Source organism: Neovison vison, chromosome 13 (assembly GCF_020171115.1).
Source record: "Neovison vison isolate M4711 chromosome 13, ASM_NN_V1, whole genome shotgun sequence".
In the NCBI taxonomy this organism is placed as follows: domain Eukaryota; kingdom Metazoa; phylum Chordata; class Mammalia; order Carnivora; family Mustelidae; genus Neogale; species Neogale vison.
In genome coordinates, this window is record NC_058103.1 from 36,226,689 (window position 1) to 36,245,878 (window position 19,190).

General features: G+C 41.7%; 1 protein-coding gene across 1 annotated transcript in view; it reads right to left on the reverse strand.

The window, feature by feature from the left end:
• Positions 1-225: 225 nt before the first annotated feature.
• The window catches only part of PPP1R36 (protein phosphatase 1 regulatory subunit 36), a 29,629-nt gene continuing 10,664 nt past the window's right edge, over positions 226-19,190 (reverse strand). The window contains exons 3-11 of the mRNA XM_044230624.1: positions 18,355-18,441; positions 17,694-17,791; positions 17,537-17,603; positions 15,008-15,106; positions 9,799-9,933; positions 2,135-2,177; positions 1,651-1,829; positions 1,368-1,559; positions 226-812 (exon numbers count right to left, since the gene is read on the reverse strand). Of these exons, the coding sequence (XP_044086559.1) occupies positions 626-812; positions 1,368-1,559; positions 1,651-1,829; positions 2,135-2,177; positions 9,799-9,933; positions 15,008-15,106; positions 17,537-17,603; positions 17,694-17,791; positions 18,355-18,441 (1,087 nt within the window). The 3' untranslated portion in view covers positions 226-625. The remainder of the gene's footprint in view (positions 813-1,367; positions 1,560-1,650; positions 1,830-2,134; positions 2,178-9,798; positions 9,934-15,007; positions 15,107-17,536; positions 17,604-17,693; positions 17,792-18,354; positions 18,442-19,190) is intronic.

Here is a 19,190-nt window from a genome sequence, read left to right on the forward strand (position 1 = left end):
AAGCCTCTGTCTTCGGCTCAGGTCATGATCCCAGGGTCCTGGGATCAAGCTCTGCATCGGGCTCTCTGCTCAGTGGGAAGCCTGCTTCTCCATCTCCCACTCCCCCTGCTTGTGCTCCCTCACTCACTGCATCTCTCTCTGTCAAATTAAAAAAAAAAAAATCTTTAAATGAATCAGATATACTTTATATCTCAATGTCAATAATAATAAAGCCACAGAAAAAGATTTCATTTTAAAAATATTTTACTTTCCTTTTTTATAAAATTTAGTTTTCAAATGTCCCAAACATCTTCTCTCATATAGTAAAAATGAACATAGGAACAAATAAACACAAAATGTTTCTTTACTAGTCCACTAGAATACTGGCTAAATGTCCTAATATGTTACTCTAAACAGTCACACAGAAGCCAAGGAAGTAAATAAATAACACAGCAAACTAGTAAATACAGGAAAATGAGCTTTTCTAAAGGTTTCTGAGATTAACTGTCTACTACTGAACTTTCAACAAAATAATTTGAATTAAAATTTTTTAATAACAATAAATATTAGTCCTGTATAAAGTGATTAAGTCAGAGTAGTTTACTTCAAATACAGGGACTGAATTACAGAAACAGAAGGTACCCGATCATTTAGGGAATGCTGTTTGAGACGACAGTGTTCTCAGAACTATGTTCAGTGTATCCTGGATCTTCAGGTTATTTCTTTCTGTCAGGGAGGAATGTTTCCCATCCGCTTTTGTGTTTTCTTCTGGTTCAAGGGGGAGAAGGGTATGGGGGTTGAACAGACATCGAGGCTCCCCCAAGATGCCAACTCTGTGAAAAGAATTATTGGTATAACTGAAGCGGTGAGGCCAATGAATAAGGTGTATGGTTATGGTTGTGCCTGCATGTGTGTGTGTGTGTGTGTGTGTACATGCCAAAGCTACGCACACACATACCCATACATATACATACACATATACATATATACATATATACTTTTTTAAAGTTTTCCCTATTTCCATGAACCCCCATTGTGGTCTTAAGTATGAGTCCAAAATTTCAGCCCACATAAGGTTTTGTAACTGGCCTCCCCACATTTCCCAGAGATGGTTCTTCTAATGAAGAAACCTCAGCCTTGTAAGGTCGTCTACCCACACCTCCAAATTAGAGCTATTTGAAGTCTAGCATAACTTTCTAGCAATGTTTTCTAGTCTAGCTGGGTGTACCAAGAGCTGCTTGGGAAAGGAAATAGGTGGAGAGGTAGAGGGGTGGGTAAGAAGCCGGCTTTCATCTCTGTTCAACTTTCTGGACAAGGCGTGGTGTCTGCCTCCTGGCCCAACCTAGGACATGCTGAGGCTCTCCTTTCCCTCTCCTTGAGCCACTTACATTGGCATGGGCACAGACTCCAGATTTTCCGTGTGCTCCTGTATCTGGGCTGGGAGTTTGATGCCTCCTTGATGATTCTTTTTCTCAAAGACATTCTGAGCTTTTTCTCTGAGAGATGGCAGCAGAGTAGACAGGACTGGAGAGCGCATGTTAATGGCTTTTTTAATCGCTGGGCGTTTTGCCATCATTCTCCTGGGGGTAGGGGGTGGGAGAGGAGACATTAAGGTTATACCATTCTGTTTCTAGAAATGTCCCTGAGCTTTGGGAAGTCAAAAGGTCGTACCTGAATTGTACAAAAGTCATGCGTTTCTTTTCCCCTCCTGATTCTTCATCCTCGCGCTTCCTCCGAGGAATATTGAACATATTGGTACGAAAGAGCCTCCCTATTTCTTCCTCAATCTCTGTGAAGTGTTGACGTCGGAAGACAATCCAAGCTACGTATGTACAGAAAGTATAAAAGGACTACGACAGAAAACAGACAAGAATCACAACCCACGGCGATGACAGTAAAACTCCCACCTGTCTATGAAACACTGCCAAGCAGACGCAAACCCAGGTGACCCCACTTCTCCGCACTCCTGAAAAGCTGTGGAAAATACACAGGTACTCGCCTTTGCAGGAGGAAAACGAGACCAAAAATTTAAGATATAGCATACAGCTTGTTAGCATCCTTTTAAGAAAAGATATTCACTAAAAATAAGTGCCTGACAAACGGCTATTGGTTATTCAGGGTTCATAGAAAAAGTCCCAAAACGTAGGTGACTCACCTCAAAGAATTTCCAGTCTTTTTGCGTATCTGATATTTTCTCCCTGCAATACAACAAATCACAACTATAGGTTGAGAAGGAAGCTCAGTCTCTCAGTGATCTAGGCAAGCCCCTATATTCAAAGGCCTCTTGGCAAGACCATTACCGTGGCCCCAAGGCTATTTAGCTACATAAATGCTGTCCAAAGGCATTTTGAGTCCCAACATCTTTTTCTTCAATTTCTTAGGTTATCCAGATCAAAACCCTTACCGTGTTTGGTCAAAAGTTAATCAATATAAATTCAGGGGGTGCCTGGGCGGCTCAGTGGGTTAAAGCCTCCGCCTTCAGCTCAGGTCATGATCCCAGGGTTCTGGGATCGAGCCCCACATCGGACTCTCTGCTCTGCAGGGAGCTTGCTTCCCCCTCAATCTCTCTGCCTGCCTCTCTGCCCACTTGTGATCTCTGTCTGTCAAATAAATAAATAAAATCTTAAAAAAAAAAAAAATATATATATATATATAAATTAAATTCCAGATACACAAAACCAGCAGGAAATGTATTCTTATGAATATTTTTGGTGATGTGAGAGCTGGGGAGGAAGGAGAGTGGGAAGGTGGTAAAGAGGTAACATGGGGTGTTAATCAGTAGGGAAACAGAGAACTAAGGGGAAGTCTAAAGCAGAGAAAAAGACAAAGATCAAACATCTTAATCCTAAAAAGATTTAAAAGATCTTAAAATCTGCAGTTGACTGGAGAAAGCACTAAATGCAGTATATATGCTGAGCCACAGCTCTTAAAGGCAGGCATCTGCTCAGGAATCTTTGCAATACAAATTCAGCGTTAAGGACACTGGACCGGCACAGGCACATTTACTGAACTTGGCCTCCCCTCCCCAAGAGAGGCCATTCTAGTTCTGATCCCGGCCTTAGGAGAGCAGCCATGGCCTGCAGAGGACCTGAAAACTGATGGAAAAGGCTGTGCACCTGCTATCACTTGATCACTCAAGGGGCCAAGGCTAGACCCAGGCACTGCCAGGCTGATCCTGGACTTGCTTCTGGTTTTGCTTGGGACGACTCCCAGGACTGGCCCTTGCTATCATGCTTTCAAGAACCTCCTGAACTCCAGCGGTCTGGGGAAGATGACCCAAAGCCTCAGGGACTTCATGATCTGTGTGGGTCCAAATTAGCCCTCCGTTCAGGGGACACACAGAAGCACTGGTTCAGTTTTTACTGGGGTGGATCCCTCTCCTCCTGCAGCCTCTGCATTCCTACACCGGTTTCCTCGTGCACAAGTCTTCAACCAGGAAGGCAGGCCTTCAGTACAGTGCGCATTTACTAAGCACGGACCATGTGCCAATACTGTGCTAAGCCCTTTACATGATCATATTTAGTCGTCCTAAGATCTCTATGACGTATTCAGCATTATTATTCCCACTTTACAGCTGAAGAGACCGAAGCCCAAAGACATAGGTAATTAGGGACAGAGTCTGTACCAAAACTCGGGCCTGTCAGCTCTCCACTTCTGTCACTGTAACCAGAACTCTAGGGAAACAAGCCTTTCCTCTAGATGAGTCTGCGCATTGAACACATTCAACTATGGAGCCAGCAGAAGCTTTCAGGACAGGCCTCTGCGTCCTTCTGTCCTTCTGCGCCACCTGCAGCCTCCACTCGACAGGAGTGCTTATGTGCCCTTTCCACCCTTCCACGGCCTCTGCCAGTGGACACCGGACACCATGCAGACCTGCCAAGCTGAAGCAAATACCAACCAAACTCGGTTCTGGGAAGACTAAGTCAGCCTGCCTTCTGGGAGAAGACGGAGAGCAGCACTTAGGTTTGTACAACTCAAACTGGCCCCGTGTCAGCGAGGTTTTGAAATGACAGAGGGCGCAGGAAACACGCATGTTCTCCTCTTTTTCTTTCTCCTTTTTTTTTTTTTTTAAGATTTTATTTATTTATTTGAGAGAGAGAGAGTGAGTGAGTGGTGGGGAGGGATAGAGGGAGAGGGAGAAGCAGGATCTCTGCAGAGCAGGAAGCCTGATATGGGGCTGGATTCCAGGACCTGGGATCATGACCTGAGCCAAAATCAAGAGTCGGATACTAAATTGACTGAGCCACACAGGTGCCCCCCTCTTTTTTCTTTTCTTTTTTTTTTTTTTAAGTTTTATTTACAGAATCTCTATACCTAATGTAGGGCTTCAACTCATGACCCCGAGATCAAAAGTCACACGCTCTTCCAACTGAGCCAGCCAGGTATCTCTCTTCTCATTTTAAACGTTAGAAGAGAAGGTACTATGAACCTCTTCCCCTTCCCCTCAAGTTGCCATAAAACTGGGACTTCTTTCTCCCTTAAAGCCCAAAGCAAACTGATAGAGCCTACTGACAGAAATCAAGTACAGAAGACAGGTTTCTTCTTACCATTCTGATTTAGCTCCACATATAAACCTGAAATGAGCCCAAGAAATGGAGGCAGAGAAAGAGCACATTTGGGAACATCCTAGCTTAAATCAGCAAATTCATCTCTGGGTGCAATTTTTCTTCTTTTTAATTTTACTTTATAATTTTTATATTAAGTACCTAATAATTATAAACTGACTATAAATTTAAAAATTTACTGAGCAAAATAACAAATCTAAACACTTCAAATCTTCCGCAAATTGAATGAGACTTTATACAATAGCAAAATCCAATAGAAATATAATGCAAGCAGGGGCACCTGGGTGGCTCAGTTGTTAAGCATCTGCCTTTGGCTCAGGTCATGATCCCAGGGTCCTGGGATCAAGGCCCACATTGGGGATCCCTGCTTATTAGCAGGAGGCCTGCTTCTCCCTCTCCCACCACCCGCCCACCCCGCTTGTGTTCCCTCTCTGTGTCTGTCAAATAAATAAATAAGTTTGTTTTTTTTTTTAAAAGAGATATAATGCAAGCCACAAATGTAATTTAAAAATTTCTAGTGGCCACGGTAAAAAGAACAGGTGAAATTAATTTTAATAATATACTTATTGTATTCAAACCCTGAAATATTAATATATAATCTGCATTTTAGAATGATCAATGAGATATTTTGTTCAATTGTAACTTGTTTGTAAAGTGTATATTTCACATTTATAGCACATTTAAATAGGGACCAGCTACATTCCAAAAGCTCAACAGACACATGCGGCAAGTGGCTACCACGCTAATGCTAGTCAGCAAAAATGCTGTCCATTTTACCTGTGAGGACAAACTCTGAAGAAAAGGAGAGAAAGCCAGCCTGGCGGAAAACGCCGAGGTTTTCAGTGGCCTGTTATCATGCTTTCTTACTCCTCCTTGCTACCTTAGACTCTCAGCTCTAAACTACAATGAGGAAAGTAACATATTTTTAGTCATTCCTGGGAGGGTGCGGGGAAGCTAGGCCAATGGCATCTCGAGGCCCTAAAGGAAAAAAAGTTTGTTCCCACTTAACCCCTGCTGCTTTGGGTGGAAATCCAGTTTAAATGAAGGTCAAGGCCTACTCCGCACAAAGGAACAGAATATTAAAGGAATTTGTTTGGGGGAGGGGAAAGAGGCCTTATTGAACTGTGACTGGGAGGGTGGGATGGGGAGTGGGGCTTAAGGATGATTTATAAACCTGAGCTTCAAGTATGCTCATCCCTATGCCAGACTCTCTGGTCATCTACCAGGCGACGGCTTGCCCTGAGAGCAAAGGAAGAGGTAGAAATCTTAAGACCGAGGTGGGGTTGGAGCCGGAGTTGGCCATAAACAAAGAATAGATCTAATTCTACAGCGTATGCCATGAAGAGGTTTTCTTATCTATCCTGGCAAACACAGAGATCTTTTACTGAACACATTCATCAAAATCGTGCCAAAGCTTTTGCATTATCAGGATTTTACAGATGTATTTAGAATAGAAAAGCATGTCCTCCTACTTTTTGAGAAACATGAAAGCACTAAATTAACAGCCCCCAAATTGCTGGTTCTTCTGAAATATCTAATTTAACTCCAGAGACAAATAGCATAAGGTGTCCTTGTCCAATATTAAGTATGTATATATCAAAAAGTCAGAAAATACACGAGAATGTTCTCAGGGGAATATTAGCTTATTCACACTGGAAGTGAAAGAATGATGTATTAAAATCAGGTAATCACTCCTAACTAGCAAAATAAACTGTCCTCACCTTCTAGATAAAAATAGCCAGAAGAACAATATAAATGCCATTCTAGGACATAATCAAGGCCCATGGCCAATTAACAACTTTTATTGGCAAAAAACATGCTGTAATCTGTTTTCCTTGATATCCTTTGTTAGCTCAATGACCTGTACGAAATTTGTTCTGTGAGTAATGAGTGGTGAACTCTAAACTCTAAACTGATGCTTTTCTAAACTGCAATCCAATAGCCAGGAGAAAATCAGGTGATGTTGCACACAACCACAAAAAAGACCAGCACCTCCTGGAGAGGAGCCAGTACTAAACCCAGGCAATTCATATCTTTCAAGCATAATGAGTTCTTTAAAAGTCTGTATAAAAATTACATTGTAATAAAAATGTACTGTTAAAAGTATAATAATTTAAGTGTAGGCTCTACATCCAGAGAACTAAAAGATACAATAAAATCTCTAATTATGATAGAATTGTTCAGTTTGGGTTTTTCAGTCTCAAAATTAGTCTGTGCTGCACATGTGCTTTTATTTTTAATGTTTTTAAAGATTTATTTATTTATTTGAAAGAAAGAGTGTGCACACATGAGTGGGAGGAAGGCACAGAGAGAGGGGGGGAGAATTTTAAGCAGACTCCCCGCTGAGCCCAAGGCACTAAATCCCACAGACCCTACATCATGACCTGAGCCAAAATCAAGAGTCCGACGACACCTGACCAGCAGAGCCACCCAGGTATCCCTGCACACATGCGTTTAAAGATTAAACATTAAGGGGCACCTGGCCGGCTCAGTCGGTAGAGCACGCCAACTCCTGGTCTCAGGGTTGTGAGTTTGAGCCCCACACTGGGTATAAAGATTAGTTAAAAATAAAAATCTTTAAAAATTAAATATTTCCAATACAATTACTTTTTTAGAGTAGGTCTTTTTCTGTTTTGTGTTTTTTTAGGGTAGTTTTTTTTCATTTTTAAATAAAGGTTTTACTTATTTATTTGAGAGAGAGTGTAAGAAAGCAAGAGAACAGGAGCAGTGGGGAGGGGTGGAGGGAGAGGGAGAAGGCAGCTCTCTGCTGAGCAGGGAGCCCAACATGGGACTCAGTCCCAGGACTCTGGGATCATCATCTGAGCTAAAGACAGCTGCTTAACCAACTGGGCCACCCAGGACCCCTACAGTGTGTTTTTTTAACCTTGCTGTGGACTGAATATTTGTGTCTCCCTAACCCCACCCCAAGTTCATATGTTGAAGCCTTAAAAACCACTATCATGGTAACATTTGAAGGTGGGGCCTTTGCAGGGGCAATTAGGTTCAGATGAAGTCACGGAAGTAGAGCCCAGTGATGGGATTAGTGTCCTTTTAAGAACAGAAAAAGAGATAGGGATTTTCTCTTTCATTCATGGAGAGACTCAGTGGGCTCTCACCAGAACTGGACAATGCTGGCCTCCTGATCTCAGACTTCCGGGCTTCAAAACTATGAGAAAATAAAATTCTGCTGTTTAAGCCATTCAAGTCATTCAGTCTGTGGTAAGTTGTTACAGCAGCCCAAGCTGACTAATTCAAACCTCAAATTCTAGTTTTTTCAATCTAAAGTGATACTTAGAAGACAGAAGAAATTAGAGTAATGTGAGAAAAATTTTTTTAATAGGGGAAAGGCAAGGGCAGAGGGAGAGAATCCCAAGCAGGCTCCATACCCAGCATGGAGCCCAACCTGGGGCTCGATCTCACAACCCTGAGCCAAAACCAAGGTTACGGCACTTAACTGACCAAGCTACCTAGGCACCACTGAGAAAATGTAATTTTAAAGTGATTGAATAGGAAACTGTGAAGCTGATGATGAACTTGCATGATTATTGAACAGCATCAGAAACAAGATAGAAATAGTCAAATAAACAAAGATTTTAAATATTTTCATAAAGTGTAAAAACATAAACATCAAAGGCAAGCAACAAACTAGAAAAGCTTCGTTATAGGACACATAAATTACCCACTTTCCAGATGATAGATGGTTAAAACTAGATGAGGCAGTAATTAATTTAATAATTAACTATAATAGTAATATAACAGGCAATAAATTATTTTATACAGAAAAACAGCACAGACCCCACAGTCATGAAAGATATTCAAAGTCAAATAAAATAAGCTTTTTTTTTTTTTTAAACTTTAAGCTATCAAAAATGTTAATCTAATAGAGCTAGGTATGCTTATTGCTGATGGTGGTACAGAATGTTCTAGACTCTTTGGAGAACAATCTGGCAGTATGCAACAAGAGCTAGAAAACTACTGATGCCTTCTAGGTAAATACATTCTGGGTTATAAGCCATAAGTAAAGAGCCCAAATAAAGTAATTTATATGAAGATATCCGACGCAGAAACACCATAAAGCAGAAAAACCGAAATCACGTAAGTTTGCACATAAGGAATGGTGAGGCAAATTGGTATGTCACACAGCAGAACACCTATAGTTGCTATTCAAAGTTGTAGGTGAGGTTCTGTAAGCAGAGTAACAGAATGAGGTACACAGAAAATGTAGAACACAATCTGTATTTTGAAAATGTGGGGAATGCGGAGAGAAACTATGAATTCTGTTCTTTCCTATAAAGTTAAAAGTAAGAGTTCTAGCCATGACCATGTTGTGGCTCTTGAGCCTGTTTTAAAAACCACTCAGAGAAGGGGGTTAGGGAGGGGGCGTTAAGGATCAGAGCTTTTTCTTGATGCCTCCAAATTCTCCTGTGATACGACTTTTTTTTTTTTTTTAAGATTTTATTTTATTTATTTATTTTTAAGATTTTATTTATTTATTTGACAGAGAGAAATCACAAGCTGACAGAGAGGCAGGCAGAGAGAGAGGGGGAAGCAGGCTCCCTGCCAAGCAGAGAGCCCGATGCGGGACTCGATCCCAGGACCCTGAGATCATGACCCGAGCCGAAGGCAGCAGCTTAACCCACTGAGTCACCCAGGTGCCCCAAGATTTTATTTTTAATTAATCTCTACACCCAATGTGGGGCTGGAACTCACAACTCCAAGATCAAGAGGTACATGCTATACTGGCTGAGCCAGCCCAGTGCCCCACGAGATACTTAAATTTTAATTACAGTGATACATAAACTGTCAGTCTAAGGAAAAAATCATCTCCCCACAAACAAGGTTATCTTCTCTAATCCCCACTCTCCTAGCTTGTACCCATGGCTATCTATCGTTGCTGTAAAATGAGCAGCGGGAGGGCAGGAGACATACCCAGTGCCCCCTTCAAAACCGGCCCACGCCAGGCCTCTTGCCCCTGGCAGCCATGTGGCCATGATCAGCAACAGGAAGTCTTCCAGGTTGAGAGCAAGATGCCACTGAGCAAGTATACAGTGTAGACTCTGGGACTCTTCCCAAACTCGGCTTTCCCAAACAAGACGGCACCTGTATTTGGGGCTGAGCGTCACCCGAGCCCAGTTATTTTGTACAATCAAAAAGGAAACTTTCTCAAAGGCACCAAAAGTCAAAGTAAAGGGTCTTCCAGAGAGGACCACACAAGCAAGGAAGGATCTCACAGAACTCGTAAGTGTGCACTTACTTTCCACAGCACATGTGATGCTTATCAGGCATGGCCAAGCCCAGCACAAGCATGCAGTACTTCTGCGCCAAGTACTTCTGCGCCGCCTCTAACTTACTTATAACCAGTTCCATCTCTTTCTTCTCCACAAGGCCCCTGAAAAAGAAAATGATCACGTGGGTTCATTTGGGCCAGAAGTGTAAATTATTTTGAAAGAAATACACAAGGGAGTCAACGCATCTCACCTCCCCCTTTCATTTACTCCATTTGAGCTAAGGGAGGGCCTCCAAACCCTTTGACATTTATCATTATAATCAGTATCTCTTGTTTACGGTGAATTTTCACTTTTTTATAGATTCTTTATAGTATGTATCCTTAATCTTATATATAGGCCAAGCTAATTCATACAGAATAGCTCAACTAACAAATTACCTACACTGGTTTCTGATGCAGCGAGCAGCCCATTTCCCTGCTGTTTTGTTAAAAGAGTAATGGACGCTCTCTCCCTCCAGCATCCCCTGGGTTCCTGATGTTGCTACTAAGTTTGAAGGTTCAATGTTCGACCTTCTCAACGCTTCCCTTCTCACAGTTCTGTATTTGCTGAGGAAGCATGTGCGGACCACTCCTCTGGGAACTTGGGCATCAATTATAATAACCTTACTTCCCTGTGAAAACACTTCCCCAGTTCCAACTGAATTGCAAATGAAAATTTCCAAAAGACAACCTGTTCTTAGGTTACAGCATGTCTGGAGCCTAAATAGAGTTTTTGTGGTACAATATAGTAGGAAACTGTATTTCTTTTTTTTTTTTTTTTAAGATTTTATTTATTATTTGACAGAGACAGAGATCACAAGTAGGCAGAGAGGCAGCAGACAGAGAGGGGGAAGCAGGCTCCCTGCTGAGCGGAGAGCCCGATGCGGGGCTCGATCCCAGGACCCCAGGATCATGACCCAAGCAGAAGGCAGAGGCTTTAACCCACTGAGCCACCCAGGCGCCCTGGAAACTATATTTCTAACAATACACTCCAATGATGGCTATAGAAAAGTGAAGTCTCAGGGCGCTTGGGTGGCTCAGTGGGTTAAAGCTTCTGCCTTCTGCTTGGGTCATGATCCTGGGGTCCTGGGATCGAGCCCCGCGTCGGGCACTCTGCTCACTGGGGAGCCTGCTTCCTCCTCTTTCTCTCTACTTGCCTCTCCGCCTACTTGTGATCTCTGTCAAATAAATAAATAAAATATTAAAAAAGAAAAGAAAAGTGAAATGTCATTGGCTTTTTATCTGCCTTTTAATTTTCAGAAAGACTTAAACCCCATGAAATGCACTTTAAACAACAGGGACAACACACTGCCCCCTCTGATATTAACCACTAGCCTGATGATACAAGGATATGCTGTGGAGGCAGGGGTTTAAGGATAATAGAGATATTACAAAGCACAAAATGTTATCACATGCGATGAGAAGTCCTGTGAGTCACTGGAATAAAAATCAGTTTCTGGAATAGATAAAGTGAGTTCCGACTTTAAAATACCCAAATTTCATATAACCCAAACAACTGCACCCCAATGCCCATCACGCCTGCCTCCTCCCTGTTTCCTTCAGCAGCCCCCACCCTCTTATTTCTCACCCCTAAAGTGCTAGAACTGCCAGCAGCAAAGACAGCCCCCTTGCTGTTGAAAACAAAACAACAAAATGCCTTGAAACTTTTAGGTCCCTGGTCCCCAAGATTAAATATATGTAAGAATCACCTGGATACTCACTAAAAGTGTAGATTCCTAATGCTACCCTCTCTCCAAGATCTTGATTCAGGAGGTCTGCGTAGAGCCTGGCACTTAAAACAAATAATAATTCTTTGGGAAAAACGTGATGATAATTTCAAGTGCCATATGACTGACCATAAACTTGGATCCAATAATCTTTCCTGGAAATTTTTCCTTCTTAAAAAAATTATCCAAAATTAAGGGGGCATCTAATGCATGAAGATATTCAATAATATTCAATTATTACCTATTTGTCTGAAAACCAGCAACTCCTAAAAATATATAAAATGGAGGGGAAAAAGGAATAGTAATGCAGGCTGTAGTAATACAGCCAAATACTGCTCAAGGACTTGAGATTTATTAACTTAACATATCAGTCCCTCTAGGATTTATTCCAGCACCAAAGTCCATACCCTTAACCACTATTCGTACTATACTGCCTCTTTTTTTTTTTTTTTTAAGATTTTTAATTTATTTGACAGACAGAGATCACAGGTAGGCAGTGAGGCAGGCAGAGAGAGAGAGGAGGAAGCAGGCTCCCCGCAGAGCAGAGATCCCGACGTGGGGCTCGATCCCAGGACCCTGGGATCATGACCCAAGCTGAAGGCAGAGGCTTTAACCCACTGAGCCACCCAGGCGCCCCCTATACTGCCTCTTAATAGGTAAGTCAGTCAGTCGATAACACACATTAGCTGGATGGGAAGTTATACCACCATTAAAAAATTATAATTATGAAGATGTAATAACTTGAAAAATACCGGTTTTAAAAACTGCAGAATTTTGCCTTTGTACAGAAGCTACAAATCGTAATTACAAATGGATAAACTCTGTATAAGAGAGCTCTGCTGACTGGGACAGGGTGGCGGACGCACTGCAGAGGCTGAGAGGCTGGGGAGTTAGGTAGAGCTGGGCTCCCATCTCAGCTCCATCACTAACCAGGCAAGTCTTCTCCAGCCAGCTCCTTATCCTCTCTGAGCTGTAGCTTCTTCATCTGTCAAATGGGGATAAGGTTCCTTCTTCTGGAATTGGGGCCTGAATCATCTAAAATCACCAACGTATACCTCAGTACCCCTTCCTACTCTCCTCTCACAGGTTGTAGGCCTTCCTCCCAAGGAGCAACCTCTGAGCTAAAACAATATGAATTATCTCATCTAATCTGGATAATAACTCTGTAAAGTAGATACTACCATTATACCTGTTCTACCTCACTAGTTTGACTGAAATCAATTTTTTACTTAAAGTTATTTAAGTCCAGATATCTCAATACAGGCTATATTTATTTTATATATACTTATTTATTTTATTATATTTAAAGTAAACTGACTGGCTACTGGAAGCCTGAAAGTGAAACGTTAGTATAATTATTTTAGAATCCCACCATAGAGCCAATCATTTTAAGGCTTGGATTTTTCTGTCATTCTGTAACTGATTCCTTCTAAGAAAGTCTACCTTACACCACTGTGCTCTAATAGTTTTAGTGTATTTCAAAAACAACTAAGAAACCTTTTTCTCTGTTGTCTATTCCTATAAATATAGAAATGAAACAAAGGTCTCTGCTAGATTAGCAGTAACCCTCAGAATTAGAAAACACCGGGCGCCTGGGTGGCTCAGTGGGTTAAGCCGCTGCCTTCAGCTCGGGTCATGGTCTCAGGGTCCTGGGATCGAGTCCCGTGTCGGGCTCTCTGCTCAGCGGGGAGCCTGCTTCCCTCTCTCTCTCTGCCTGCCTCTCCATCTACTTGTGATTTCTCTCTGTCAAATAAATAAATAAAAATCTTTAAAAAAAAAAAAGAATTAGAAAACACCACATAAAATATAAGCTCATGTGCTGTCTAAGTCTCATCAGGTCTTTTTCGGGGATGGTAGGACTCCTCAAACCTTCTGAGCCTCCAGCTGGCTAAACCCTTTTGCTTGCCACCATTGAAACAGTTCAAGAGGGGCTCCTATGTGGCTTAGTAGTTAAGCATCTGCCTTTGGCACAAGTCATGATTCCATGGTCCTGGGATTGAGTCCTGGGATCAAGCCCCGCATCCAGCTTCCTACTCAGCCGGAAGCCTGCTTCTCCCTCACCCACTTCCCCTGCTTGTGTTCCATTTCTCCTCTGCCAAATAAATAAATAAAGTTTAAAAAAACAGAAAAACAAAAAAACCTCCTCATGATCTCTGGCTGCCCTGCTGTGAAGGCAGCCCTGAAATAATGCGGATGTGGTATATTATGATGGCTTCACTGCAGTAGCAGTGTCTGAATTATTTATCTGGTTCTTTACAAAACTGTTGTCCAGATACATTTATCTATCCATAAAATGTTTTTCGAACTGCTTGGTTGTACCCACGGATTTTGCTTTTTAAAAACATTCCACAGCAAGGAACTGATGACTCTGACAGCATTTCTAACAGCTAAATCATTGGGTTGGTTCCACATATAGTGGGGAGGGCAGCCTGGGCACTTGGAAAGTTCCATGGCTTACAAAAGGTCACCAAGCCTGAGAGGCATTGTTCTGCTCTGGACTCTGAGTTTCCAGATTCTTGCCCTGTACAGCTCGGAGCCACCTCTGCCTAAAGCAGATAAATTCTTCCTATGTAGCCTAAGAAATCTTGTTTGCTTCTGTGATATGGAATATCATTTTGGTTGTATCTATTAATTTTTTTAATTTTTAGTTTTTTTCACTAGATGTTTACAAAGGCCTAGCAAGAATCTCATAAGCATAAAAACCAGAGAACCAATATCTCTATTTGCAGTGTCCAATATGACAGCCATGAGCCACATGTGGCTATTGTGCACTAACTGTGGTTAGTCTGAACTGAGGTATATTGTAAGTGTAATTCAAATATCAGATTTCAAAGACATACTACAAAAAAAAAGGTAAAGTATGTCATCAGTAACTTTCTAATATTGACTACATGTTACAATGACATTCTTGAGTCACTGCATTAAATAAAATACATTATTAAAATTAAATAAAATGTGGGGCGCCTGGGTGGCTCAGTGGTTTAAAGCCTCTGCCTTCGGCTCGGGTCATGATCCCAGGGTCCTGGAATCGAGCCCTGCGTCGGGCTCTCTGCTCAGCAGGGAGCCTGCTTCCTCCTCTCTTTGCCTGCCTCTCCGCCTACTTGTGATCTCTGTCTGTCAAATAAATAAAAATATTTTAAAAAATTAAATTAAATTAAATGTATTTTATTAGAAATAAAATACATTTACCTTTATCTCTTACACTTTTTTAAATATAGCTACTGAAAAATTTTAAGTTACATACATGGCTCTCATTATATTTCTACCGGGCAGTGCTGGTTTACAGTATCTGGAATATTCTGTTGTTAGAAAAACAGTTGAATTATTCAGTTAGCTTTAAGAATGGATGATCTCCTCCCATAAGATGTTTTTGTATACCCCAAAACTTTAAATACTTCCATCATTTCTTTACCTTGGTTTTAACACTGGCAATAAAACAACTTTAAAGTGCACTACGAAATCCTACTTACACCATATAGCTTTTGGGTTTCTTTTCCAGGGAGATTTTTTCCAAGTAATGAGACAAATAGTACAACAATGCCATGAGGAAATTGTCAAGATTTTTATTCCTACGGGGAGAGTAAAAAAAGAAGGAAAGAAATAAATGCTAACATATTTATTTTTTCTTCAAATTTTTATTTAAATTCTAGTTAGTTAACATGTAGTATAAACATATTTCAAACATAAAACTTACCCTAAGAATTCATGGGCACACGACAGAAGAATGTGCAGAAATACACATTATCATGCCTATCACACAACTAATTCACCATTTAAAATTCTATCCTCTATACTACTGAAGATGTAAGAAATCTGATTTTTATGACCAAACTTTTTAGGGGAGGCAGGTCACACACTACATTACAATTTTGCTTATAAACTAGTTTTAATTTTTAAGAAGTTTTCATTAATAATATTTTCCATTGTTTAAAAAAATGTACACATGTGTAAAGTAAAAAGTCCTCTCACTCCTTTGCTACCATACTCCTATCCTACTTCCAAGTGACAGCCAAGAGTGGAATGAATCCTTCTTGAACTTTTCCAAGCACAGACCATTACAGATAAGGCCCTCCCCTACCAACACACATATGCATGAATATATGCCTTAAAATTTTCTTTGGTAATGAAGATAATGCTACATATACACGAGTCTTTACAACTTGCTCTTGTCACTTAACCGCTTAGCATGGACCTCCTTCCACGATAGCATGTTTCGATTCTCCTCATTCTTTTAAAAGCTGGATAAAGGGGGCGCCTGGGTGGCTCAGTGGTTTAAGCCTCTGCCTTCAGCTCGGGTCGTGGTCTCGGGGTCCTGGGATGGAGCCCCGCGTCGGGATCTCTGCTCGGCGGGGAGCCTGCTTCCCCCTCTCTCTGTCTGCCTGCCTCTCTGACTACTTGTGATCTCTCTCTGTCTATCAAAAAAAAAAAAAAAAAAAAAGCTGGATAAAGTATTCTAAATCTAATAATTTTTTTAACTAGTCCTCAATATGATGGATATGCAGGTCTTTTAAAAATATCACTGACATTGCTGCAATAATTATCCTTATGGCCACATCTCTGAGTAACTTCCTAGGAGTGAAATTGCTAGGGCATGGTATATATATGGTATATATATGAAATATGCTAGGGCATATTAAAGCTTCAGAGTTTTGCTCTAGGAAAAGGTTACACTGATTCACGATCCCATCTCATTTGTTTTAATGAGCCTTTTGGGTGGCTCAGTGGGTTAAGCCTCTGCCTTCGGCTCAGGTCATGATCTCAGGGTCTTGGGATCAAGCCCCACATCAGGCTCTCTACTCAGCAGGGAGCCTGCTCCCCGCCCCCACCTCTGCCTGCTGCTCTTCCTACTTGTGATCTCTCTCTCTGCCAAATAAATAAACAAAATAAAATTAAAAAAAAAAAAAAAAAAACCTAGAAGGCTTTGTCTTCTTTCTCAACATTACAAGATTTTTGCTGCTTCCTTTCTAGCAAATGCAAATTTGCTAGAATTTGCTAGAATTTGGCACTCTTTCTTCAACTATACCTTGACAACCGGACGAAGATGAACACTGCACATTTTTTTTTTCCACAACATTAGTAACTACCTGTCCTGGGTTGGGTTCTCCCAGAAACAGACTCTGAGACAAAGATGTGAGAGTTAAGTAGTTTATTTAGGAAGTGCCCACAGGAACCATCGGTATCAGGGTGGGGAAGCCGGACAAGAAAAGGAAGGAAGCCCACACAGCAAGCAGTGTTAACAAGTTCATTATCCCGGTAGACAGATGCAGTTCAGTCCTGTGGGGGGCTCTGTGAGACAGTGCAGAAAATTTCTCAGAGTTATCCTGACAGAAGGAAGCTGGGATATTTTGGTACCAACTCTCGGTCTAGCACAACTCTGACTGAAGACTGCTTCTGGGACACTGACTCGCCAGTGCTCCCAGCTTGCCCTGTAGTCAGGCTGAGTGTGCTCCTGCTGCAGAATAAAGCTTCAGGCCCCACAAGCAGCCTTCGCTGAATGCTAAGGGGATGTGGGAGGGCTGCCAATCTTTGGGTACCCAGTTTTCATTGAGCACTGACAAGTGTGGCGCCATGACAAGCACTTTCCACGCACAGCCAGACCAAGACATAATTACTTCTGATTTTGTATCTGAGGAAACAGGCTTAGAAAGGTCAAGAAGCTCACCCAGAATCATGCACCTACTACCTGCTCGGGCTCCAAACATGTGAGTGAGTTCACTTCAGTGAGTGGGTATACCCTCTAACCATTACAGAAATATAACATAGTCTTTATGGGACTTCAACAACGTGCTCTCCATACTCGCCCTGGGGCTGTCTTTTGGGCTCCTGTGACTTCTGGCTTTCTGTCTTTGGTCTCATCTCGGGGACTGACTCCGGAGGGCATGGCTGCATAAAGCCAGTCCCATGTCCTTTCTCCAGAATCATATTTGTCATCATTGATCAGTCGGAAATGCTCCAGATTAAAGATAAAAGGTCTAAAATGTCTCACAAGCATTACATACCTCATAAATGTTGTAAAAGAACAGATCCGCTGCATCTCAGTATCTTGCAGCAAAAACAAAGCAACAACTGAAAGGAGAGAAGATGAACAATTGAGGGACGGACAAAGGGCTGTCGCAGAGGTTCAGGATATATGAAGATGCCGAGACAGTCACTCACATTTAGCATCATGTAGTGTCACGTTGCCCTGCTGACCTCGTTTCTCTAAGGCTTTAGGTGACTTATCCTCTCTCGAACCAAACTTTTTATCTGTCAACCTGTTTTGGAAGAGAACAGCCTCTAATGGTGGTCTGAAAGGTCTCAAGTTGTATTTAATTGATCCTGAGGTACACGAGGCTTTTTCTATAAAGGAAGGAGAGCCTGAGTGTCAAAACCCCAGAATGGGTTTTGTTTAATGGAGGAGAATTCTGGAATGCATTTTATTAAACATTACATTTACCAGGTGAGGGGTAGGAGAAATGCACACTACCTGATATAAAATGTAAACACCAATTCCATCCAAAACAGATCATTTAAATCACCTATTACCCATCTGTTTAGACAATCTATTTATGGTATAGCTACTATTTTCAGATTTTTTTAAAAAAAGTAAAAATGTTGAAATTTTGCTATGAGCCAAATTATCACAGGGATATATCTGCAGGGACTACTGTAACATCTCCCACAGTGGAAAAACAGTGCATGTTCTTTCCTTAATGGGTATCTACGCACCAACCGCTGGTAAGGGAAATAATATTTTCTTAGAATATGTGACAACTTGAGCCATTCTGCTGAGAGGAGCTGTGAGCAGCGCTTGTGACGGTTGGGAAGACGGTTATACCTGTCTGTAGCGGGACCATCAGTTTCAGCAAAGTGTATTGCTTTGCCTTTCTTTCCTTTCTCCTTGAGTTCCACTGCAGGTGTAAAACTGTAACAGAAGGGAGAAAATTAGGAATGTAACCTTTCCCCAGGAGGAAGACTGATCCTAGCAGGACAGTAGCTCATGGAATCTCAGGACTCGCAGATGTTAGGAGCGGCACCTGAAGAGAATCTGAGCCACTGTGGATATTCGATTCACATATTTACATGTGGAACCACCATCTAGAAAAAGATGAACAATTTAGGCTTTATGTTTGGCCTCTAGATATAAGCAGCCTCCAGAACACCACCATACACAAAACATTTCCATCCGAAAATGTTGTAGTAGCTTTACAAGAAAACAGAAAGCTCATGAGAAATCTGGAGAGATGGTTTTATTTATTGAACACTTGTTAACGCACCAAGTGCTTTTAGGCACAATCCTACTCAATCACAGCAACTCTGTGAGGAAAATACTACGAGTGTGGCCACTTTTACACACGAAGAAACTGAATCTTAGAAAGAGATATGGAATGTGACGAAGATCACTGAGGTCGTGTCAGCGCCAGGACCCGGGTCTGGGATCTCTCACCGCAGAGCCACGCACGCACGTACCCACCAGGAAGTCCTGCCTCCTGAGCTGCCATCTCAGTCATCACTCCTCTAGACTCCTTGACTATCTCACCGAAGGTTTCAGGACCCTTTATTTCACTCAGTCAAATAAACAACTCCGTTCTTAAACTCTAAGGTCACACAAACATTTACTAAACAGTAACAGGGCTAAGAAGGGACCATGACTGAGCAACAAACACACAGACA